This window comes from Carassius auratus, chromosome 45, assembly GCF_003368295.1.
Source record: "Carassius auratus strain Wakin chromosome 45, ASM336829v1, whole genome shotgun sequence".
Lineage (NCBI taxonomy): Eukaryota > Metazoa > Chordata > Actinopteri > Cypriniformes > Cyprinidae > Carassius > Carassius auratus.
The window spans coordinates 12611410-12636226 of NC_039287.1; the positions used below are offsets into that span (position 1 = coordinate 12611410).

At 38.5% G+C, this 24817-nt stretch overlaps 3 protein-coding genes across 10 annotated transcripts in view; 2 read left to right on the forward strand and 1 right to left on the reverse strand.

Annotated features, from left to right (window-relative positions):
• Positions 1–4421: 4421 nt before the first annotated feature.
• LOC113063307 (sodium/bile acid cotransporter 4-like) lies at positions 4422–9111 on the forward strand. Its single transcript, XM_026233604.1, has 3 exons — positions 4422–5072; positions 5638–5848; positions 7151–9111. Exons 1-3 carry the CDS (start codon positions 4531–4533, stop codon positions 7688–7690), a joined length of 1293 nt encoding a protein of 430 aa, XP_026089389.1. The 5' UTR covers positions 4422–4530; the 3' UTR covers positions 7691–9111.
• An 8045-nt stretch (positions 9112–17156) lies between these two features.
• LOC113063308 (zygote arrest protein 1-like) lies at positions 17157–18785 on the forward strand. Its single transcript, XM_026233605.1, has 4 exons — positions 17157–17872; positions 17950–18042; positions 18167–18241; positions 18466–18785. The coding sequence occupies exons 1-4, from the start codon at positions 17213–17215 to the stop codon at positions 18607–18609; spliced, it is 972 nt and encodes a 323-aa protein (XP_026089390.1). The 5' UTR covers positions 17157–17212; the 3' UTR covers positions 18610–18785.
• A 974-nt stretch (positions 18786–19759) lies between these two features.
• The window catches only part of LOC113063306 (protein furry homolog-like), a 91990-nt gene continuing 86932 nt past the window's right edge, over positions 19760–24817 (reverse strand). For all 8 annotated transcript variants that reach the window (XM_026233602.1, XM_026233596.1, XM_026233599.1 and 5 more), the window contains 3 exons: positions 24518–24628; positions 23397–23590; positions 19760–21623 (listed from right to left, as the gene is read on the reverse strand). In XM_026233602.1, the coding sequence (XP_026089387.1) occupies positions 21275–21623; positions 23397–23590; positions 24518–24628 (654 nt within the window). In that variant the 3' untranslated portion in view covers positions 19760–21274. The remainder of the gene's footprint in view (positions 21624–23396; positions 23591–24517; positions 24629–24817) is intronic.

Genomic DNA, 24817 nt, shown 5'->3' on the forward strand with positions numbered 1-24817 from the left:
CGGAGATTTTTTTTTCTCCATGACAGGCTGCTAGCTCCCACTGTTAATTTTTATTTTTCATTTTTTGTTAAAGCACTCTCTGTATTAGCTTAAAGCCCTCAAGTTTACATTGGTTCTTTCAATTGCTCTAAACAAGTATTTTGGGTGACCTTTTTTATTGAATGCTAGACATCAAGTTGTTGTTATTTTCATCTGAAAGAAGAACTTTTTTTCAGTAAGTTAGGCCCTATGTGTTCAGTAAGCTTGTTTCAGTAAGCTATGTGTTTTCAAGGCTTCAAGGTTTTATTGAATGCTACCTCTATACAAGTGCAAAGTAATGCATTCTTAGTCTTTTATTTTGTAATTTTAAGAGCAATAAACATATATTGCAATGTTAAGGAATTCAAGTTCGTTTTCATTCAGATATGTAAATCAACATGTATAAATTGTTAGTAGTCAATTAATGGGGAGATAATCGAAATCTAATCGGTCTGGAAAAATGAATCGTTAGATTAATCGATGCATCTAAAAAATAATCGCTAAATTAATCGTTTAAAAAATTATCATTTATCCCAGCCCTAAAGCGAATAGAATAGAAGATACTGCATTCAAACGTTTGACCATGTTTGCGTTATGCATCCAGTAGATGGAGCTGTGCTAAAGGGAATGTCAACATTCTGACAGAGCACCTTGATCCATATATAAGACACTCCGGATTATAAGGCGCACTGTCATTTTTTTTAGAAAATTAAGTGCGCCTTATAGTGCAGAAAATATGGTAGAAGCTCTATGAGTTTGTTCTGAAAGAGGTGCAGAACCTGTAGGTGACTCAGACTTTGGAGTTGGGCCATTGGGAATCTCATAAGGTGGTTTCAGGGCAAGTCCAACCAAGTGATATTGCTGTTGTTGGGCAACCAGTCTGGGTTGATGCTGGAGATGCTGGTTGTCTTTCAACACCAGATTGAGAAGTGGAGCATGATGGAAAACATGCAGGTATCTCTTGCAGTTGTCGGAGCACAATTTGGATGACAAGTGTTAGAAAAAAACACACACACAAAAACAGCACAAACATATATGTGACCTGTGTCATATTGGTGTTTTGGCTTTTCAAATATTTTGACAGAATTTTGTTATTTTTGCTAAGTACCAACGAAAGCAAAGTTATGTTTTCCCCCAATATACTATTTCAACGATATGCTTCTGTCTAAATTTAGAACTAACACGCGAAGGACACTGAATGACTTCTGAGGTAAATGTGAAGTCACTTGACATGTTCACAAGCGGTTTTTGTCTTATTCAGCGGTTTAAAGAGCCAGTAAGATGAAAATTCTAAGCTTCCTATCACTGTTTATAAGTCCTGTAACGTTACATTAGGTTTAAATCCATCCAAGGTTAAAAAACATTGTCATTTTGTCAAAATATCATTTTAAAATTACCTCAATTCTCAGAGATCCCCAAACGGTCAAGTAGGGTGTTCGCGCGAAGCTGTTTAAAAGATTCAGTTTCCTTAAACCCCACCTTTCGGTAGCATACTGTGTTCTGATTGGTCAACTAACATAGTCAGGTTTGATTGGTTGTTCCCTACAAACCTCCACAGTAAACTATGCGTTATCATCTGTTTGGGGTGAATTATGTCTTATTCCTCTCACCTCAAAGCAAACAGTAAAATAAAAAACTTGAACAGTCTCGCTGCTTTTTCTTCTTTGTGGGTGTATTCAAGCCGCACGCTTCAGTTTGAATCTGAATATCGCGTTCAGCGCGGGGGCGTGGTTACATTAGATATAATCAGGCTATGGATATAATGAAGGGAGATGTCGGTACACGATCCGACGTGAAAAACGGACATCACGTTGTTTTCATATGGATTACTTTATCACAGAATATTTTCGGCAGCACTTGTTTAGTTTTAAAGTAGACATGTCAAGCTTTCTATAGATATCTCTCTCATGTCTCTTCGTTGAGTATTCACGGAGTTACACTTCATTTTAATGACATGTTTGTACATGACGATCAGCGCAGACAGCACACATACTGATAAGACGCTCGGGAGAAAACAGACACATAACTTCATAATCATACTTCGCGTTGTGATTCGGAGATGCTCCTTGGTCTAAAGTTGGTAATGAACCATCTTTTATGGCCAAACGCTTTGAAAATCCCGCTGTACTCACCGAGATTAGAAAAGCAGTCATCAGTGAAATGCTGTGAACACAACAAAAGGGATTTGTTGTACTGCTCTGGTATTGTGGTAAAAATGAATTTTAGCCATTGGTTCTTCTGATTTTCATTCTTTGGCAGTGAAAATAAAACAAACTTGCCTTTACAATTAAAAACACACTGTCTCCTCGACATGACGCTATCACACCAACCAGACTAGGGCGTCTGTGTGGGGGATGGTGCAGGTCAGAGCATCGTTTCTCTCAACACGGTAGGCGGAGATTATTATGCAGTGTTCCTAGTGACGTACATAGAGATGGGCAAAATATTTGAAATCTATAACGACTCGTTTCAGCGATTCAGAGTCGACTCCTTACTTTAGAAGCCAATAACTTTATAAATCGTGTACTTTTTGGTTTCATTACTTTGCACATTGTTTACACTGATGGACAGCTACATCATACACTGTAATACAGGTCATTTTTGATTTCCCATCTGTGTGGCTCTTTAAACATTATATGAGAAACAATAAAAACTAAATGAAAAAATGGCTTATCGACAAACGTTAAGTAAAAAGGAAGGGATTTTCGATTTTCGCTCAATTTGAACCTAGCGACATTTCACGCCACTAAATAGGGTAAAACATACATTCCCTGTTTGAATAACGTTACTGCAAAAAAATACATTGTGAAAGCTAAGAATTTGTTTTAGAAAAATAGTAGCCTATAAGATAAACACAAACAGTCAAATTTCGTGGTATTATTTTACAATAGCGTTTCCGCACAAATGGATGCATTCAGAGTCAGACATGTAACTTAGACAGAGAATCTTAACATTTTGACCCGGTGCTTCTATACACACATACACACATTCACCTGTGAGGTCAAAAGTGTATGTCTCCCTTCAGAAGATCTGCTGGTAAACTCCTCAGTTGGTTGCCGGGTAGCAGGTGTAACTCCTCCAGGACTGGGATGGCTGTCAGGTGCTGAACTGGATGGTTAAAGAGATAGTGTGTCCTGGGAGACCGTCTCCAGGGAAAAAAGAGAGGCCACAGATGCCAGCGTCAGGGCACACGAGCTCAGTTGTTTTGGCGCTGAAGTGGCACGAGAGGGCGTCACGGCAACAGAAGACCACCGTCATCGCGAGCGCGCAGGAGCCAGTCATTCAACTTCACGACTTCAAAAGATCTAAAGCTTAAATTATTTTCTCATATAAACTGTTGATTTATTCCTAGCATAGAGTTCACTTGTGTTTAGTACATATAAGTGACTTCCGTATATAACAGCTGCCCCAATGATTTGTTTATTGCCTTTTAATGGCTAGCTATGACACATCAGGGATCAATTTATATTCCTTCTTTAAAAGTACAGTTTTAACGTTTTTGATCCTGTGTGAAATGGAAATTTCAGAACATAATTTAAAGAAATGTTAAATAACATGTCTATAAGGCAAAAGTGTTTATGAGTAGTTAACACATTATTAGGCAGTATTAAACATTATTAGGCAGTGCTGATAGCCTACTTGGAGAGATTTTCCTTAAAAATATTTTTTATTAAAAATCTGTAATCTATTTGAAAAACGGATATAATAATAATGTTAAGCATCATTCAAGCTAATAATAATTAGTAAAAAAAATATTTTGGTGAAGTTACTTTAAGATGTTATTGAGAAAATTACTGATTATGTGGAGAAGCTGGGTTGGTATAAAGGCTGTATTTTGAATGTTATTTACTTTCTTGTTGTCGCATACTTTTAGCAATTACTTTATCACACTGCATATCCATTTATTTATTTTTTCCATTGATTTTTAACAGGAAAACAAAAGTTACAAAACATATACATCCATATATGCAAAATAACAGTATAGATATACCTCTTACATCGATTACATATTTTTCATCATTAATAAAAAAAAATCTTTGTCAGTGGAAAACAATGTAGCCTAATATTTTGTATAACTGACATTAATTTTTAGGTATGAGATATATTCCAAAATGAGTAATAATTTTAATTGAATGTATGGTTTCCTTGTATGTTTAAAAGTTTTTTTTCACCAAAAAAATTGAATATTGTTGGTTATTGGAATAAAAAAGCTAATTGATACGTCATATGTTGTTAGTTAAATATATCAGAACACGGTTTCGCTCATGTGGACAATAAAACTCAAAAGATTTTTCTCTCTTGGTGACGCGCGCTCCGCGCCAAACCCCTCCCAGTGGCACCGCGCGCTCCACGCGGGGCAGCCTTGTGTCCCCTCAGCCCTTGCTGAGAGTCATACAATGATTCTGCGCCGCTAGGGGACCGCGCGCCTTCCTTCTCAGTTCAGGGAGGGGACACCAGCGGTCAGCGGAGACCGGAGGATCCTTTGGAGAGCTCCAGTACCCTGGAGACACGATGGAGAGCTCCAACAGCGAGCCGAGCGCCTACGCGTCCACCGCAGCGCTCATGCAACTTCTGAACTTCACAGAGGATCCAGTCAGCTTCTCCGAGAGTCCTTCCATGGCAGGGTTGCGAGCCACAGAAGAGCCTCTTTCACTTGTGCTCAGCAGCTTCAGGACTGACGCGGCTCCAGCGGGGCTCCTGGCGGGTCCGTTCTCGCCCTCCGAAGAGCCCACTCACCTGATTGTGGCTTTCTGGGATTCACCCTTGAGTCACGGGATTAACGTGTTTGTAGGCTTTGTCCTGTGCTTCACCATGCTGGGGCTGGGCTGCACGGTGGAGCTCAGTCAGCTGGGCGAGCACATCCGAAAGCCCATAGGAGTCCTGCTGGCGGTGGTGTGCCAGTTTGTCCTCATGCCCCTCATCGCCTTCCTCCTGGCTCTGACCTTCTCCCTAAACGATGTGGCCGCTGTGGCCGTGCTGCTGTGCGGCTGCTGCCCTGGAGGAAACCTCTCCAACATCCTGTCACTGCTGGTCAACGGAGAGATGAACCTCAGGTAGCTGTCAGATGATGTCTACATCCGACTGTTCGTTTAGAAATATTATTTGATGAATAAAATATTGTTATGATGTGTCCGTTTCAAATCAAATATTGGGAGAAATTTTCATTTATGAATATTATAAAAAATATTTCATGCTTTAAAATTCTTCATACAGTGTGGACTACCAGTAAAACTGATACAAATTTTGGACCAGAAATTATTCAGACACTTTGACCTGTTTGAAAATATAATAAAAATACTAATTGTATGAACTCAATAAATATATTGATTAAATATTAAAAATATATAATACAAATATATCATAAAAATTAAAAGAGAAAAGATGATGCTGTAACTCAGTGCTTTGAAATATCTGTTTTTTTAACAAGTATTTTTGCACATATCACACATTGTGTTTTCTTTTTTTCAGTATGCTCTTTATGTCATTCCAACTTAATATCAATATTCATGAAGATATGCAATAATGTATTATACTGAAACAAAGAAAGGTCAGAATAACATGTTGCTTTTTTTGGCCGTCTTTATTAATACATTTCTTTTGATTGACTTTGTTTTCCAGCATCATCATGACCATCTCATCCACTATTCTGGCTCTCGTTCTCATGCCTCTGTGTCTGTGGATGTACAGTCGCGCGTGGATCAACACACCCGTGGTGAACCTTCTGCCCTTCGGTGCGATCATTCTCACACTCTGCAGCACTCTCATTCCCATCGGGTTCGGGGTCTGGCTCAGATACCGCTATACTCGAGTGGCCGAAATCATCATCAAGGTGACTTAATGCAAAAACCTCATTTGTCTACAAGTCGTTCAAAGCAGTGCCAAAGCTGTGCATGTTTACTATTAGGAAAAGGAACCTGAAATATCTGAATAAGTTGATTTGATTTGGAGGAGTCAATAAGTGGAGATTCATCATAAAGAATTTTTTTTTTCTGCTGTCATTTCTGAAATATCACTGGTTGTGATGGGTTGCTTATGTCGCCTTCATGTCCAACATCTCTGGCCATTAAAAGGAGACTGAAGTGCCCGGGGCGAGGTGGCGTCACATGCGCGCATGGGTTCCTCCTTTCAGTTGAGCTTATCTAAGAACAGCCTGGTAAGGGCACAGCGGCGACTGTGAGATAGAGAGATGCAGGAGGGGAGGGGAGGGCAGGGCTGATGGAGAGTGTGATAAAGGAATGAAGGGGGTGCAGCACATTAAGTGGAGTGGATAAAAGTGGGCTGATTTGTCACTCATGGCTTGCACTTTTCTCCTCTAGTAGTATATCATCCTTCCAGGATTAATTCCCCGGGTCATACAAGAATTATAACCCTTCATAGCTAATTGCTGCTAATTTTAAAAGCAAAGTAAATCATAACATTGTGAGAAGACTTCCATTAGATCAAGAATATAAAAAACATAGTGAGAATATTTCCATTAGACACACAGAATATAAAATATCAGTGTTTTTAAAATGTCAATTAAACCCATCAAATAAAATGTCTATTAACTGTGAGAATATTTTCCTAAGACCCAGAATATAAAATACAAATGTTGTAAAAATATGTGGATTAGGAACAGAAAATAACATAAAATATTGGGGGAATAAAATAAGACAAAACAAGCAAAATACTGGGAGAAAATGTTCATTACAGCCATAAAATAAAATACAAATATTCCTTAGGTATTTTTAAAACATTTTATTTCTCTCTTGTTTTAACTGATTGTCATTCTCTATTTTTGTTTTAATTTGGATTGTTCTGTTTGCCCGTGTTTGAGAAAGTACTCTTTTAATGGTACTATACTAAATAAAATGTATTATTATTTTATTAAAATATAAATTTGTCCATTCGACTCATAAAATAAAAATAGAATATTGTGAGAATAAGTCCATTAGACCAATAAATAATAAATAAGTCCATTAGACCAATAAATAAACAATAATACAAGAATATGTAAGAATATATAAGAAAATAAAAATGTTTCATATTCATTTTTGCTGAATTGCTAAAATATAAAAGTGATGTAACTAAACAGAAGAACAGCCTATATCAAATCTGCTGTCTAGAAGACTTACCAGTGTTTCTGCTCCAGGTGTCTCTGTGGTCTCTTCTGGTCACTCTGCTGATGCTCTTCATCATGACTGGAACTATGCTGGGTCCGGAGCTGCTGGCCACCATCCCTGCCTCTGTCTACCTGGTGGCCGTACTCATGCCCATGGCTGGCTATGCGGCAGGATACGGCCTTGCAACACTCTTTGATCTCCCTCCCAACAGTCGGAGGACTGTGTCTTTAGAGACGGGCTGTCAGAACGTACAGCTGTGCACGGCCATCCTGAAGCTGGCGTTCCCTCCACAGCTGATGGGAGGCATGTATATGTTTCCTCTGCTGTACGCGCTCTTCCAGGCAGCAGAAGCTGGCATCTTCATTCTGGCTTACCACATGTACAGGAAAGAGGTATTACATAAACAGGACCTCACGGAGGATGCTGATGATGATTCAAACATATCCTACAAGAGAATGAAGGAAGAAGACTTGCCGTTTGATTCTACGTATGGTGCGGTAACAGAGAGCGACCCCAATGTCATCGTGCTGGAGTCACGGGATGGTGCTGGAAGCCCCACAGCTGTATAAGGGAACAAAAACAACGGACTTCAGACTTACTACAGACACTGGACCTGCACATTTACATCAGGATTTATTCATGCCATCACTCACTGCTGAATTTCTTAATCACCCACAGCATTAAAACTAATATGTGCCAAAAGTGACTGTGAAAATGAAAACTAATATCATGACATCATACTAAAGTTGACAACATTAGCTTCATTTAAACCCACTAGCCAAATATAACCAGTCAATAGAATATTTCTAAAATTAGCATAAAAAATATAATTTAAAACATTAGTATAATATATATATATATATATACACTGTAAGATAAATAAGATTAGAAAGAGAGATGGTTTGTCTGTATATAAAATATGAATTATATATTTTTGTTTATTATTTCATTCATTCATTCAAAAAAAATTAATAGTCAAAGCCACTGACAGAAGTGTGCAAATTATACAGCATTAATATAGATTGATGCTGCTGTTTGTAAATGAGTCAGTGCCATTACCTCAGTAAATGAATTACATTGGTTTATTTGATTGTGTGGACCAAGAGGATGAGAAGATTGATTCACATCCCATGTGGTATGTGTGTTGGCTTTATATTTGCACATCACACTGTATGCTTCTGATGCCAAACCTGGGAGAAAATATGTTTTCTGAGTTTATTACTTCAAGAAGAGTGGAATTTTACAGGATTACCACAGCTTATACACTCAAAAAATGACTCTTTGGCTGAACATGATTCAATCATGGACAGCGATTCCTTGTGTTTGTACCATGTTATTTGGACATGAATAAATCAAGTTATTAGGACATAGGACCAATGTCCATGCAAGTTTATCCAAAGTGTTTTAATAACATTACCAAGTAAGATATAACTTTCTTTACAGAAGATGTTAGTAGTTTAATGGAAGTACTGCGAGTACATCATGCACTAGCACTCTCATTACAGTAATTTCTTTAAATTACTTTAGATTTTTTTTTTAAAGCAGGTCCTCAACCCAGCTACAATTCACCATGATGGACAAAACACACTGAGAGAAAAGTCCCACATAATAGAGCACTGGACATGAAAAAGTCTCTCTATTAACACATTTTACTAAAAAAAGCATGAATTAAATTTTATTTCAAACATTTCTCTCCCCATATCCAGCCCTGTGCAAAGCAGGATGGAAAGCTTAACACTTATTTTGAGGTACTTGATTGAAACATGTTCTTTCAAAGTTTGTGCCAGGAGTTATGCCAAATAGCAATCATTTCAAGTCAGTTTAACAAGATGCATTCATGTTTGAATGAAAAACCTGATATATGGTGTTAAATCAAAATTAATTATTTAAACAAAGTGAATAGCATCATCAACCACAAAAAATGCTACAGCATGTCAGTGTCATATAACAAATTTGATTTTGAAAAACTTAAAAGCCTATGGCAAAAAAAAAAAAAAACGGATTTATGTAAAATAACGTTCATTCTGGACAAGTGATCATGTGATAGTTTCCATCTGATAATATCTGAATATGCATTCCATCACTGTAGGCTAACTGAAATGAAAATATTGTACATGTTTATCAGAATATGTGAAAATGTCTGCAAGATAAATAAATGTTTATGACAATATGCATGTAATATTATAATTTATTTATACAATATCACTGTCAGACTGGTACAAAAGTTAATTTATAGTTATGTAAATTAATTATTTAGCAGTAGGCCTAGTATTTTTTAATACTAACAAATATTTCAAGAAAAATAATTACTTATTAAAGCTGCAAGCAGCGATGAACGGGCCCTCGCACCCGGGCTCACCGCCATCGTGTGGCTTTAGTAAAAAGGTGAACGTTGAGAAATATGCATTTAATGTCCTAAATATAAGTTGAATATATCAAAGTATATCCCATATATGTGCCAATCTTCCTGTTGCCAGCAGGTGGCGCTATCATTATAATGGAATATTGGCCTTCAGATGTGTTCAGGCCAGGACTTTTATCAAACATGTGAAGTTTGGGGAAGATTGAACATTTTATGCTTGCGTTACAACAACTTCTCTTGCTGTGGCAAGACATCAAATTTTGTCATGGCGCCATGGAAACACCCTTTAACAAAAACTCAAGATCTCCAAAAGTTAACATTGCACAGGCGTTTAGATTAGACTGACCACAAAATATATGTTAATCTCAAAAAAATTATAGGAGTAGTTTGTCGCAGCCTAAAACATGTCACTTCCTGTTGCCAGCAGGTGGCGCTATTACTATAACTGAATATGTGCATGTAGATCTGTTAAGGGCAGAAGTCTTAACTAACATGTGAAGTTTGGCGCAGATTGGACATTGTATGTCTGAGTTACAGCAACTTCCTTTTCATCGCAATATATCAAAATTTATCAGGCCGCCATGGACACGTCCTTTAACGAAACCTCAAGATCATTGCAATTTAACAATGCAAAGGCCTTTAGATTACACTGACCAAGTTTGGTGAAGATCTGAATAAATCTCTAGGAGGAGTTAGTTAAAGTACAACCCCTGAAAATGGCAAAAACAACACCAATTTTGCAGAGAAAATTCTAAATAACTGACTTCCTGTTGGGATTCGGATTTCGTACCAAGAGACTTTTTTGTAGGTATTGGTGTGTTACATGTGTGTACCGATTTTTGTACATGTACGTGAAACATAGCTCGAGGCACACTCCGTTGAAAGTGCATATGCACTCCGTTGAAAGTGTATAGGTGGCGCTATCGAGCCATTTTGCCACACCCAATGGAATATTTGCCTTCATATGTGTTCAGGCCAGGACCCTTATCACACACGTGAAGTTTGGGGAAGATCGGACATTTTATGCCTGAGTTATAACATCTTTTATTCCCATGGCGAGACATCGAACTTCGTCACGGCGCCATGGACACGCCTTTAAACAAAAACTCAAGATCTTCACAACTGAACATCACACAGGTCTTTAGATTAGACTGACCACAAAAAAGACATTGATGTCATAAAATTTCTAGGAGTAGTTTGTCGCAGTGTAAAATATGTAACTTCCTGTTGCCAATAGGTGGCGTTATGACTATAACTGAATATTGGCATGTAGATCTGTTCAGGTCAAGAGTCTTATCCAACATGTGAAGTTTGGGGCAGATTGGACATTGTATGTCTGAGTTACAGCAACTTCCTTTTTCATGGCGAAACATCAAAATTTGTCAGGCCGCCATGGACCCGCCCTTTAACGAAACCTCAAGTCCTTCGCAATTTATTATCGCAAAGGGCTTTAGATTACACTGACCAAGTTTGGTGTTGATCTGAATAAATCTCTAGCAGGAGTTCGTTAAAGTACAACCCCTGAAAATGGCAAAAACAACACCAATTTTGAAGGGAAAATTCAAAATAACCGACTTCCTGTTGGGATCCGGATTTCGTACCAAGAGACTTTTTTGTAGGTATTGGAGTGTTACATGTGTGTACCAATTTTTGTACATGTATGTGAAACATAGCTCGAGGCGCACTCCGTTGAAAGTGGATAGGTGGCGCTATAGAGCCATTCTGCCACACCCGGTGGAATATTGGCCTGAAGATCTGTTCAGGCCAGGACTCTTATCACACATGTGAAGTTTGGGGAAGATCGGACATCTTATGCCTGAGTTATAACATCTTTTTATTCGCATGGCGAGACATCGAACTTCGTCGCGGCGCCATGAACAAGCCTTTTAACGAAAACTCAAGATCTTCACAACTGAACATCGCACAGGCCTTTAGATTAGACTGACCACAAAAAGACATTGATGTCATAAAATTTCTAGGAGTAGTTCGTCGCAGCGTAAAATATGTCACTTCCTGTTGCCAATAGGTGGCGCTATGACTATAACTGAATATGGGCATGTCAATCTGTTCAGGTTTGGAGTCTCATCAAACATGTGAAGTTTGGGGCAGATTGGTCATTGTATGTGTGAGTTATAGCAACTTCATTTTTCATGGCGAATCATCGAAATTCGCCAGGCCGCCACGGACACGCCCTTCAACGAAAAGTCAGGATCTTCGCAATTTAACATCGCAAAGGCCTTTAGATTAGGCATACCAAATTTGGTGTTGATTTGAAGAACTCTCTAGGAGGAGTTCGTTAAAATACAACACATGGAAATGACCAAAATTACACAAAATATGCTCATAATATTAAAAATAACCGACTTCCTGTTGGGTTTAGAATTTCGCTCCAAGAGTCTTTTTTGTAGGTATTGGTGTGTTACATATGTGTGCCAATTTTCGTGCATGTACGTGAAACATAGCTGGAAGGCTGTTGATTTTCTTGGTATAGGTGGCGCTGTCGAGCCATTTTGCCACACCCTCTTCTGAATCCTATATCAGACGAAAATTTTCACCAGGTTTGACGAGTGTGCAAAGTTTCATGACTTTTTGAGCATGTTAAAGCCCTCAAAAATGCGATTCATTCGGGAGAAGAAGAAGAAGAAGAATAATAATAAATATAGCTGCAAGCAGCGATGGCGGGCTCAAGCCACCAGTGCCATCGCCACCCCGGTGGCATCAGGTAAACTGTGCCCAGCGGGCACATGCATTCACAATATCCCTCTGGCAGTGAGGTTTTAAACGATATGGCAGTTAAAGGGTTAATCCGAATCATCTAGACTTTAAAATCACATTCACAAAACAATATATATATATATAACTTTAGTAACACTTTACAATAAGATTCCATTCATAAACATTATGTTAACATGAACAATGTTTATATAGCATTCATTCACGTCAGTTAATATTCCAAACTTAAACATTAAAACATTGTTTTATTGTGATTTTTTCCAAGCATTTTTTACCAATTCCAAACCATATCAATCTTAATAACTACCATTATTTTTTATTTAATCATTTATGAGTGCTATACAATAGTCCAGGAAAGCTGGAAGAGAAAAACAGGTCAAGAAGAACTGACAAAAAGAATTGCAAAATAATTAGGAAATAATGTGAAGATTAATTTTTAGTCAATTCTGCAAGACAGACTTTCAGGAAAGGAGGTGGAATAAAAATGAGCTCTTAAATCTTAATCCTGGATTCTGGAAGATATACTCCTCAAACCATCGAACAAGAGGAGGTGGTGCTGGTCCTTCACGAGTCACTCTAATCTGTTCATAAAGCATATATATAAAGTCTTAATATATAGTATTTCACAATACTTCATGGTATTCTAATTAAATCATTTTTTGGGATCTTAAGTCTCTCAGAGCCGGACACCGAGTAATTCTGGAGACTCCAGGAAAGTGGCAGTTCTGTAAAATGTTGGCGCTGGAGACTAAATGCTCCCTGATAGTTTCACACCTAATTCACTTAACACACACACAAACAAACACACACACACTACCCACAGTGACAGTGGGACTGAGTGACATTAGATGTATGATAGTTTTTTTATTTTCTATCATCCATATAGTGTTGTATAGTCATGAAACTATTGTCATGAGACCAGTCATTCTGAGGAAATATGCCTCAGAATGACTTGTCTTTTATGTGTACATTTTTTAAAGTGTTTAGAAGCTGCACTTTAAAAAAAATAAAAAAGACATTTACTGGTTCCTTTTTTACTATTATTTCAAAAAACATCACGGCAAAACCATTCAAGCTATCCAAAATTCATTCACACCTATTCTGTAAGATTAATTCTTTAAACAGTGGTAAAAGAGGATGTGGTGCTGATCCTTCAAGAGTCACTCAAAACGTATCTGTCCATAAAGCCTATAAAGAATTATTCTTAATATACAGTTCAAATTACTTCAGCTTGTTATTCTAATTAAGTGAGGGTCATTTTATCAGTAAAATATATACAATTCATTTTTTTTTTGAAAGATTTCTATAAATGATTTAAATCATACTCGTTTCTACAATAATTATTTAAAAGTAATCCTATAGCTCCCTCTGGTGGCCATTATAGGTACTAAGAATTGCAAGCTTGATTTATAAGTTATGATAGTTTAAATTTTATGCTGGCTCTTGAAAGTGATAAAGCTATGAAACTTACTGTGCTTCCTTCAAATGAGGACTTCTACTTATATAAAAAATTATGAAGATTTAGAATGAAAAATTGTAAAGATATAGTAAAATAACTATTGTATTTTTTTATGTTACTTTAATAAATCTCTATGGCAACACCATTTAAGCTATCCTAAACCCATTCACAATTTAACATCTCAGTATATTGGCATCATGTTGAAAAAGGAGTATGGAGTAGTATGAGTAGGAGTATGAATTCATTTGCAGGCTTTATCATAAATCCACAATAACATTTCTGAGTTCTGTATCAATCTGTGTTGTTGTTTGTTTATTTTTATCTTTTATTTTTCATAGGAAGATAACTTACTCTCATTTTTAATAAATGTGCTTATAAACCAAGGACAAGCTATTTATAGCTGTATTTATAAACTGCTTACTACTGACTATTAATATTGGGACAAGGTTTATAAAGCATGAACTGACTATTTAATAATGAGTGCAGTTATTATAAAGTGTTATCAATGCATTTGCTAATGTTAACAAATTAGACATTATTTTACAGTGTTATCAAATCCTTAAATGACTCATAAGCATTTGTGAAAGTTCTGCTTGTATTACAGCTTAGTATTGATCTGTGAGCTCAACAGATTTACTGTTACATCCATGAGATTATGTAAATTAAAATAAATATAATGTCACAGGATGTCATAGGTCAGTATCAAATGAGTTTGAAATTATTATTTGCAGCACAAATAAGGTTTTTTTAGGATTTTTAAAAATCCCTAAAACTGCCAGAAAAAGGTTAAGGCCTAAGCTATTTCTATGTGAGTGGCTAATTTTATTTTTGTTTTTATAATTGTAATACACAAACTATGAAATTATACAAAATGTATAAAAAGATAAATAAATAAATACGCACACATTAAAAAAGCAGCCAAGTCGAATGAGTTTCCTTTTTTATATAGATTAAAATTGAAGACAGAAACAAGTGGTAAATGTGGTCACTTTAATATTCAAATCCAGTAGATCCAGTTTATGTTCACGTGGCTGTTTTCGTTTATAGTCGCCAAGCTATTATGTGTTTTGAAATAATCTTGTCCGTTATGTGTTCGTTCGTACGACGATAGGCAGAATCCTGCAGCTCGAGAGATATATGTTATTCTGCCAGTCGCGCTTTCAAATAGTCTTGCACACTTAAACAGGTCACAAACACCTGCATTTAGCTCTTGTTGTGTTACAATGGGTTTATTGTGTGCATTTGTGGTAATATTTTATTTAAAAAAGCTCTTAAACAAGAATAAATTCGTTTGTTTTGAGCTCGACACTGTACGCGCTGATCGGAGGCAGTGATTTCAGATAGGCAGCTGCAAATATTTCATTTTCACACAAACAGTTCAAAAACATCTTAATTTAGCTCTTGGTGTGTTCTAATTGGTTGATTGTGTGATATCGCTGTAATAATTTATTTTTAAAAGCTTTAAAACAGGAATAAATTCGTTTTCTCTGAGCTCTTTACTCCAGACGCTCGTGATCACAGCGGTGATTCATCTCTCCTATTTCTCACGTATCTCTGGCCAGAAATAATTTATCCATGAGCCCTGAACCGGTAATAATCAGATATGTTGGTTTAGCTTGTCAGTGTGAATTAAATCTAAGTATTTGTTTGTATTTTTAACCGATTTAAAAGTGAAAGTAAAAGTCCGGGAATTGAACCTGTAGGGGCGCTATTTCTCTCAGACAATGGAAGTCTAAGCACACACACTCAAACAGAGGGACAGAGTGAGATGAGATGTCTGACAGTTTTTTTAATTTTCTGTTATCCATACAGTGTTGTAAAGTCGTGAAACTATGCATATTTCCTCAGAATGACTTTTTCATCTGTATGAAAAAATTCTTTGACGTGTTTGGAAGCTGCAATTTAAAAATACAATAATGATTCCCTTTGTAAGGTCATTTAAAAAAATCACCACGGCAAAACCATTCAAGCTATCCAAAATCCATTCACAATTTAAGTTCCTATCAGAAATACTGATGTGTGTTCAGAGTTTTGTGAAATTCTAAGTATGGTATTTGCCTCAAAATCACCTGAGAAGTATTCCAGTTTGACATGTTGCCACGGCAACAATTTTTTAGATATCAATATCCCCCTTGCAGATTTATATCAGCTGTGTTTTAACATTATTCTGATGAAGTTTGAAGCAAATCGAGTAATAATAAGATGCTGAATTCAAATCATTTTGAAAATGACACACTTCCTTCTGCCAGTTGGTGGCGCTATAACTTTGACTCCTAATAGTCACATATATGCGATCGACATCATACAACGAATAATCTGATGAAGTTTGATTAAAATCAGGAAATGTATGTGGATGGTATTAGACACTTCCTGTTTCTAATTTCTCGCCATAATTTCAACGCCTCGCCACGAGCAAACCGTTCGAGATATCAAAAATCCCCTGGCAATTTTTCATCCCCAGTGTCTTGAGATCATGTTGACCGAGTTTGGCGGCAATCGAGAAAAAAACCTATGACAAGTATTTCAAATTCCAGAGCATGTGCTTTTTACATAACTCTAAATAGCTGACTTCCTGTTGGGTGGAGCCTATGACATGCAATACGAAAGTTGTTCGGCACGATGAGATCTATATGTGTACTGAGTTTCATATGAATATGTGCAAGTATGTGTGAGCTATACATCAAAATTTTTGACTGTGTTCCAGGGGGCGCCGTAGAGCCCCTGTGCCACGCCCGGGTCCCAGCCTCTGCAGGCTCCTAAAGGCCACAGATTCCAAAGTGTGCGCAAATTTTCAAGAGTTTTTGAGTATGTTAAGGACCCCAAAAGCCCCCACAACTTTGACGAAAAATTTGAATACTAAACCCTAAATAGCCAACTTCCTGTTGGGCGGAGCCTATGATATGCAATACAAAAGTTGTTTGGATTGATGAGATTTATATGTGTACCGAGTTTCATACGTCTACGAGCAAGAATGTATGATATATGGCCCTCCATATTCCAGGGGGCGCTGTAGAGCCCCTGTGCCACGCCCGTGTATCAGTCTCTGCCCGGCCCTAATGGCCGCAGGTTCCAATCTGTGTGCCAATTTTCAAGACTTTTTAAGCACGTTAAGGGCCCCAAAAGCCCCCGAGACGTTGGAAAAAAATAATAATAATAATAATAATAATAATAATAATAATAATAATAAAAAATAATCCTAAGGAAAACAATAGGCCTCTCGCCCTTTGGGCTTGAGCCCTAATAAAAAACAAAGCAGATACAAGAGGGTCCTCGCACCTCGGTGCTCGGGCCCTAAATATAAAAACATCCAAGTAGAAACCATAGCGTATGTTCCCAAACAGCTGACATCACAAAAAGCTTTACATTTCTATGATTTTTCCAAGCCTGGAAATCACCTTTTGAATATACATTAACAATTACGCTTTTTTTGTTTTGGAATCCTGATAATTGGAGTTAATTATGCACCTGATCTCTATTTGTGTCCGTTGCGTCTACTTAAACTCTTACAATGCATTTCACCAACCGGCTAAGCGAAAAATGGCTACATATTGTAACGAGACAGTCGACAACTATCTTTACTCTTCTTATAACCCTTATTCCTACAAATACCCCAAGTTCAAGAGCTGGAGGCAGAAAGCTTACTTCGCCAACTACGGTGAAGGTGAGCCCTGCTACGATAATTACCACAGAGCGCAACTGAAGTCCATCTTATCTCAGATCAACCCCAACCTCACCCCTCGTCTGAGGAAAGCTAACACCAAAGACGTGGGGATCCAGGTAAACCCGAAGACCGACGCGTCCATCCAGTGCTCCCTGGGCCCACGGACGCTTCTGGCTCAGAAGCGTGATGCCCTTCGCCGGCGGCGACAGGAGGTCCAGGTCCCGGGGAGCCCCATCAGCGGCGGCGTCCGGTTCCCGCGCACTCACGCCGTTTACTCTCCGGTCGAGTCCAGGAGACTAGTGTCCCTCTTCAGAGAGGAGGAGAAGGACACGGAGCCTGAGGCCCCTGAGACGGTGGACAACACCGAGAAGGCGGAGAGTGCGGAGAAAGACGAGTGCAGAGAGGGCGAGGAGAGCGAACCGCTTAGTCCCGAGGAAAATGAAAACAAACAGACGGAAACCGGTGAGCAGAAGAGCGACGAGACGGTGAAAACCGGACAAGACGAAGCCAGATTCAAGGCTCGAGTGAGGTTCCAGGTGGGAGAAATGGGTTCCTGAAATGTTCACGGTCCGTTTTGAACTAGTTATTAGTGTATTAACTCGTTTTAATGCAGTTTTTAGAGCAGAAGTATGGCTTCTATCACTGCAAAGACTGCAACCTACGCTGGGAAAGTGCTTATGTGTGGTGTGTCCAAGGCACAAACAAGGTAGCTTAATAGATGTGCAATGAAGATTAAACTATATTGAATTTTAAAATGTACACCCCTGTCTTTAGTTTTGGCACATCTAACAATTGATTCAATATACCGATTCAAACTTTGTCTTTTAAAGGTGTATTTCAAGCAGTTTTGCAGAACATGTCAGAAGTCATTCAACCCCTACCGTGTTGAGGACATAACCTGTCAGGTAAACCTAGAAGTTCACAAACCGAGGTCCTGAGGAGAGGACCTCCGCAAACTTCAAAGATTACTTTAAAAACCATTTAAACTGGTGCAGCTTTAATCTGCCACTACACTGGTCTCAATGTAAAAAAATTAGGGAGTGTCAATGGTGTACAGTACAAGCAGCTGTCTTTTATTCGTTTTAAATCATTTGCAGATGCATTTAACTATAGAAAATGTCATTTTCAGACTTGTAAGAAATCTCGCTGCACGTGTTCGGTTACATCACGTCATGTGGACCCCAAAAGACCTCACAGACAGGACCTGTGCGGCCGCTGCAAAGGCAAGCGTCTCTCCTGTGACAGCACATTCAGCTTCAAATACATCATCTAGCACCTGTCCGTTGCCCAGCTGGATTGTCCACCTCAGTCTCCGCATCCTTGTCGCTCAAAGACTGCAGTGGGGATCCATCAGTCACTACAGTCTCATTTCTTTTTGTTTTGCTTTAATTTTGTACTTAAAGTAACTGTAGATGCCAATTCTGGAAATAAAAATGGTGGTTACTAGCACAACTTGAGTTTCTGAACTAATCTGCAGCAGTGTGACGTGAATGGCTGACTTGATTTGTACACGGCTAGAAGTTTCTTTGGATTTGATTTAACCCGGGGTGTCCAAGCTCTGTCCTGGAGTCTAGCTCCAACTTGGCTCAACACACCTGCATGGAAGTTTCTAGTAAGCCCTTGATCTGGTTTAGGTGTTTGGCCGGGGTTGAGGCACATGATTGGACACCCGTTTTAACCTCAAAACTGCTGAGGGAATGCAAGTCCCAAGTGTTTGTTCCAATTAAAGACTAGATTAAGAGCAAAACCATTCTGTAAATGATAATCTGATGGTGTCTTGTTCTATACAGTACATGTCCTTGACCTGAAACTTTTACTGTTATTGCACTGTATACTGTACTTTATCAGACTAGCACTTTTTTTTTTTTTTTTAATGTTTGCTCTTTCTTGAACTAGTAAATATTGTTCTCTACAACTTAAAAAAAAAATTTCAGACCATGATAGAGTCGGGTTGTTTGGCTTATGTGCAGTGGTTACATAATAGGATGCCTCAAATGGATAAATGGTTGTATAGTTGAAGCATCACCGTAACTTCTAATTAACGCAAAACATCGTCATTTGTGTTTATGTACTAAATGGAGTTGTCTAGATGAAATGATTTGTTTTACATGTACACCTGCACCACAGTTTTAATGATAAGAGGAATTATGGTGTTGGAATTACTTTCAGAATTTTTCTACTTCTATTTCAATGATAGCCAGTACAAACGTAAAGATCTCTAGCGTTTAAATTGTTAAATGGCATAACTGTAGCACACACTTTATAAACCAAAACTTATCTATTGGTGGGGATGGTAACCGTTATTTTACTTGATGTCTTAGTAGAAAAGAACTGTGATGATAGGGTTAATAACCGGATATCTATAACAAAACATAGAGGACTGTTAAAAACATCAGGAATGAATGGACAAAAAAAAAAAAAGTGTTGCTTATAATCAGGTTTTTATTTAACAGTACAGATAAAAGCAGATAAATCAGAGACAAATCTGAGATGGGGGAGGGGGGATAATGCACCTCTAGATAAAATCTATATTATTCCATGTAAATAATATATCCATTAAATAATTAAGAACAGCATTCAAAATGTACCAACAGAAGAGACCTCCCAGAGGAATGAATACAGTGAATGTTTTATTTCTCAATGTGCCAAGACTGATTAAAAATGCCCCCCACCCCATGTTTGCGGTCAATGCTTTCAGGACAGAGGTTTGTCTCTTGAGTTCAGCAAGCGAAGCGCAGTGCCTTACATCATAGAGCCCACGAACCCTCAGTGCAGCCCTGAGTCTAGGGTTAAGACAGAGCCAACATGGACAAACACTAGCCCCAGTTTGCCCTCAGCAGGGGCTCCAGCGGGGTCTCAGAGAGGGACTTTGAGCCAACATGGAGATCACAGTGGGTATCAAGGAATGCATATGGCAAAACTCTGAAGCTGAGCTCGTTCGTTGGGAAATATTGAAGATTAAGGTGCCATATCATAAAGGGGAGGGCAGCCTGTGACTTACTTGCATCCCAAAAGCTATTCAACTCCCTATTTTTTTTTTTGCATTAGTCATTACCCTCTACTGAGCTCTCTCTGATTGAACAGTGCATTACACAAATGTACAAGGAAAAATACTGCTTTTACACTATACATTTTCTAAAATATATACAGAGTAAAATAATTTATTGATATTTCCATGAGTTGCAGCCAGTTTGCACTTCACTTGTGCATCTCGGTTTGTTAACGTGCATGTATGAGAGAGAACGGGTGTGCAAATATCAGTCCAATTCAAACGCACTTGCAAGCACACACTCACACTCGTCCTCACACACACAAGAGTCTATGGTTTCCTACAGGCAGCTACTTATTTGGTTATAGATTAAGGGATTTGTAAGAGCGGCCCAGTGAAAGCTGAAAGTTCTCCCCGATGCAGGTCAATAAAGTTAAACAGATAAATCTCTTTAAACTGAGGGTGCAGCCCCCCAGCTTAGTTACATGTTAAATATCCTAACATTTACAACCTAAGACTGTTAAAAAATACATTTCTCAAAAAATATTTGTTGCAGGCTTCACTTTCAAGCATGCTTTTTGCGAGCAGCGATGTGACAGTCTCGCTGATCCATCGTGATACTCTGATTCTCACAATTACACTCCAAATCCCATCTCTGCCCCAGTGCATAGTGGGGCAGAAAAATGCGGATCACTCTAAAAAAAAAAGACACCGCCTAGAGGTCATAGGTCATTCCGCCAAAAAGCTTCAAATTTAGCATCATTAATTGCCCAGTGTCCCTCCTAATGCTTCTTGACCAGTCCTGTTCTTTCGTACGGCTTCTGACACCTGGAGAAATTAAACTACTAGAGAACGGGGGACAGGAAAACATGGTACGTGCGTAATAGCTTTGATTAACTAATAGCCACACATTCTTTAGCCCTTTGAGGTGAAGTCTATGTGAAAATCTTCAAACTCGCCGCCCCGGAGGAAGAGGGTCGAGTTCGTGAAGCTCGGACAGTCCAGTGCTGAGGACTGTGTTTTGCGTGTATATTTGCGTCTGGATGTGGGCCGTGGGGGTCGGGGACAGGATGTGCGTCTGGTGTGTGTGTAGGTGCATCTGAGTCTGGCACAGAGCTTCGCGGATCTGAAGGTTGAGCTCCATGAGGCGTGCGCTGGCCTGAGAAAGATCCCTGCTGGGGCCCACCACAGCCAAACAGCCCGTCTGTCCCAGAGTCTGGTTCCTGAAGTAAATGTGCAGCAGCGTCTGTACTGCATCGTCCCTCTCACTGCCAAATATGTCATTAGGCCACAGGCACCTGAGGGAAGGAAGTAGTAAGAGATACAGAAGGTGGGTTTATAGAGCTAAACAGATACAGGAAGAGATCTACAGGAGTTCAACAAGGCAATTCCATTATGGATCCAAACTAGACATGATGTGAAATAATTTGTCTGTCAATTCTGAAATCGGCCAATCAGAATATATTTAATGTTTAACATACAAATGAGATCTTGGACCAGTGTGGTTAGGATGAAAAACTATTAAAAAGGAGTTTAAAATTGTTTATGAGAGCATATCAAATATTTTATTTGTTATTAAAGGGATTGTTCACCCAAAAATGAAAATTGTCATTAATGACTCACCCTCATGTCGTTCCAAACCCGTAAGATCTCCGTTCATCTTCGGAACAAAGTTTAAGATATTTTAGATTTAGTCCGAGAGCTCTCAGTCCCATCATTGAAGCGGTGTGTACGGTATACTGTCCATGTCCAGAAAGGTAAGAAAAACATCATCAAAGTAGTCCATGTGACATCAGAGGGTCAGATAGAATTTGTTGAAGCATCGAAAATATATTTTGGTCCTAAAAAAAAATAACAACTACGACTTTATTCAACATTGTCTTCTCTTCCGGATCTGTTGTGAATGCGTTCACTGCAGTGTAGTGATATCCGGTTTGTGAACGAATCAATGTAACCGGATCTTCTTGAACCAGTTCACCAACGAGTCAATCTTTCGTTCGTTATCTAGCTCGGCTCGGTTTTCATCTTCAGTCTATCTTCACAGCAGTTCAGTCAGTGTACTGTTTGAGTAAATGAATTACTCCGGGATACTGGTTTGTTTTAACTCAGAGGGAGTGTCAGCCACATTAAAAAAGCTTAAGTCATTTGTGGATTAGTGCGTATTGGAGACGCGAACAGTTTAAAACGATTCAGTTCGATTTGGTGAACTGGTTCAAGAAGATCCGGTTACATCGAATGATTCGTTCACGAACCAGATATCACTACACTGCAGTGAACGCGCTCACAACAGACACGGAAGAGAAGACAATGCTGAATAAAGTCGTAGTTTTTGTACAAAAATATATTTTCGATGCTTCAACAAATTCTATCTGACCCTCTGATGTCACATGGACTACTTTGATGATGTTTTTCTTACCTTTCTGGACATGGACAGTATACCGTACACACCGCTTCAATGATGGGACTGAGAGCTCTCGGACTAAATCTAAAATATCGTAAACTGTGTTCCAAAGATGAACGGAGGTCTTACGGGTTTGGAACGACATGAGGGTGAGTCATTAATGACATCATTTTCCTTTTTGGGTGAACTAACCCTTTAAAGTTGTCAAATATCAATTCGATCTTCTGGTTAACTTTGACAGACTGGTGATGTATGTTGGACTTCACTATCCATTTAGTCACTTAAACTCCACCCTGCTTCGTTAGATTCACCTGAAAGCTCACATTCAGATTTGCCTCTATCCAATCAAGAACGGATGGATTGAACCAAGTCCACACCCACTTTTTTGGGTTTTGAAAAATCGTTACACTCATATGTGCAATACAATAACATCGCAGTGAAGCTGAAATGAAGACACCATGAAATCAAAACTTATAACCATTATTTTTTTATGAAATATTGCTGCGTTTATTATAAATAATTTATCTGTGCTATATTATTGACATCTTTTATTAACAGTACTAAGATCACAACAAATGATCCAAGTCCTAACCTACACTTTTTTTTTGGTCCAATAAGCTGTTTTATTGGGATATGGTTTCACTGTAACTTCAAAGCCTAGGTATCTTACCTGAAGGCTTTAACTTGTGCAATGGCTGTGCTGAAGTCCCGTGCTCGAAGGCTCTCGATGAGTGAGTGGATAGCGGTCTCTGTGCTTGACTGGTCCACTTCAAACTCGCCCAGTCCCTCCTGTCCATCACCTACTGACTCTGCCTCCTTCAGACAGCTCTCTAATATGGCCAGCTCCCCTGACATGTTAGTCACCTGAGAAACACACAAGCACCATGACATTACAAATCAACATTCAGTCAATATACTCACAACTCTAAACCACTCATTGTGCCAGTACACAATCAATCAGCTGACAAAATCATTGACAGAGAATAAACATAACTGAAAATTGAAACTGATATTCCTAAGGCAATGCGTATTAACTTCAAACTGGACTCTCCCAAGCTAAATATATGGGATTTCTACATAACAGAGATCGCTGAGCTCTGTGTGTGTATGTGTGCAGTCTATAGAGTGTAAGTGAGTTAGTATCGATGAGCACTGGGCTGAATGGCTTTGCTCTGGTCTGTGTTAAGCATATCAGTCTCTCTCAGTGAATATAATGAAGTTACACTGCACTAAGATCATTATGTGCAGTCAGACATTTGTGTGTGTCCATACTGGCACACATTAGCACAAACTACCACAAATCCAGAGAGAAAATGAACTGTCTTCTGTATGTGCGTGCTATCATGCAGCTTTTGTCTGTGGCACTCGAAAAGCCCCAACAGTAGAAATAAGATTTGTATTTCTTGTTAAAATGACATAAATCTATACATATGCTTAATTTATAGGCTTTTTCACACAAATTCTTGCAAAACTAAACCAAATCTTTCATCTTCTATCAATACATTCATATCTTGACACGGCATGTTAAAGTTTTCAGTGTCAGTAAACAATGACACTGAAACAACAGCGAGACAGTATCCTTCCATTTACCATATTTGATGTATTCTATGTATGCATGTTGAGATTTCATTCAAAATATCTTAATTTGTGTTTTTAAGATGAACATAAGTTATACGGGTTTAGAACAACTTGAAGGTTGGTAAATGATGACCATTTTCATTTATGGGTGAATTATCCCTTTAAAATGCTTCCTGAACAACAACAAAGGACAAAACACAAGCAGAAACACACCTCCGCCTCTCTCTTAATGGTGTCCACTCTGCTGATGAGTTTGCAGTAGGCCTGAAAGAGCAGCAGGAGCTGGAAATGGAGCTTATACAGCCGTCGACACAACTCCAGCTCCTATAGAAACAGACAGACATGACACCATCACCTTAACATTTTTAAGAAGCAGCAAAACAGCATGATCGGATGAACGGACAGCAAGGTAAATGAACAAACGGAGGGAAAGATGGATGGATGAACATCCGGGTTTGAGACGGAGGGAAGGGTTAGCAAGGTTATACCCTGGTGAATCATTTTGTAAAACAT

Excerpts from the sequence above, each read along its gene's own strand:
- LOC113063307 (XM_026233604.1), top strand. The coding sequence starts at position 4,531 with ATGGAGAGCTCCAACAGCGAGCCGAGCGCCTACGCGTCCACCGCAGCG. Across the intron at positions 5,073-5,637 it reads AACGGAGAGATGAACCTCAG|CATCATCATGACCATCTCAT; the intron begins GTAGCTGTCAGA and ends TTTGTTTTCCAG. Across the intron at positions 5,849-7,150 it reads TGGCCGAAATCATCATCAAG|GTGTCTCTGTGGTCTCTTCT; the intron begins GTGACTTAATGC and ends TTTCTGCTCCAG.
- LOC113063308 (XM_026233605.1), top strand. The coding sequence starts at position 17,213 with ATGGCTACATATTGTAACGAGACAGTCGACAACTATCTTTACTCTTCT. Across the intron at positions 18,043-18,166 it reads GTGTCCAAGGCACAAACAAG|GTGTATTTCAAGCAGTTTTG; the intron begins GTAGCTTAATAG and ends TGTCTTTTAAAG. Across the intron at positions 18,242-18,465 it reads TTGAGGACATAACCTGTCAG|ACTTGTAAGAAATCTCGCTG; the intron begins GTAAACCTAGAA and ends TGTCATTTTCAG.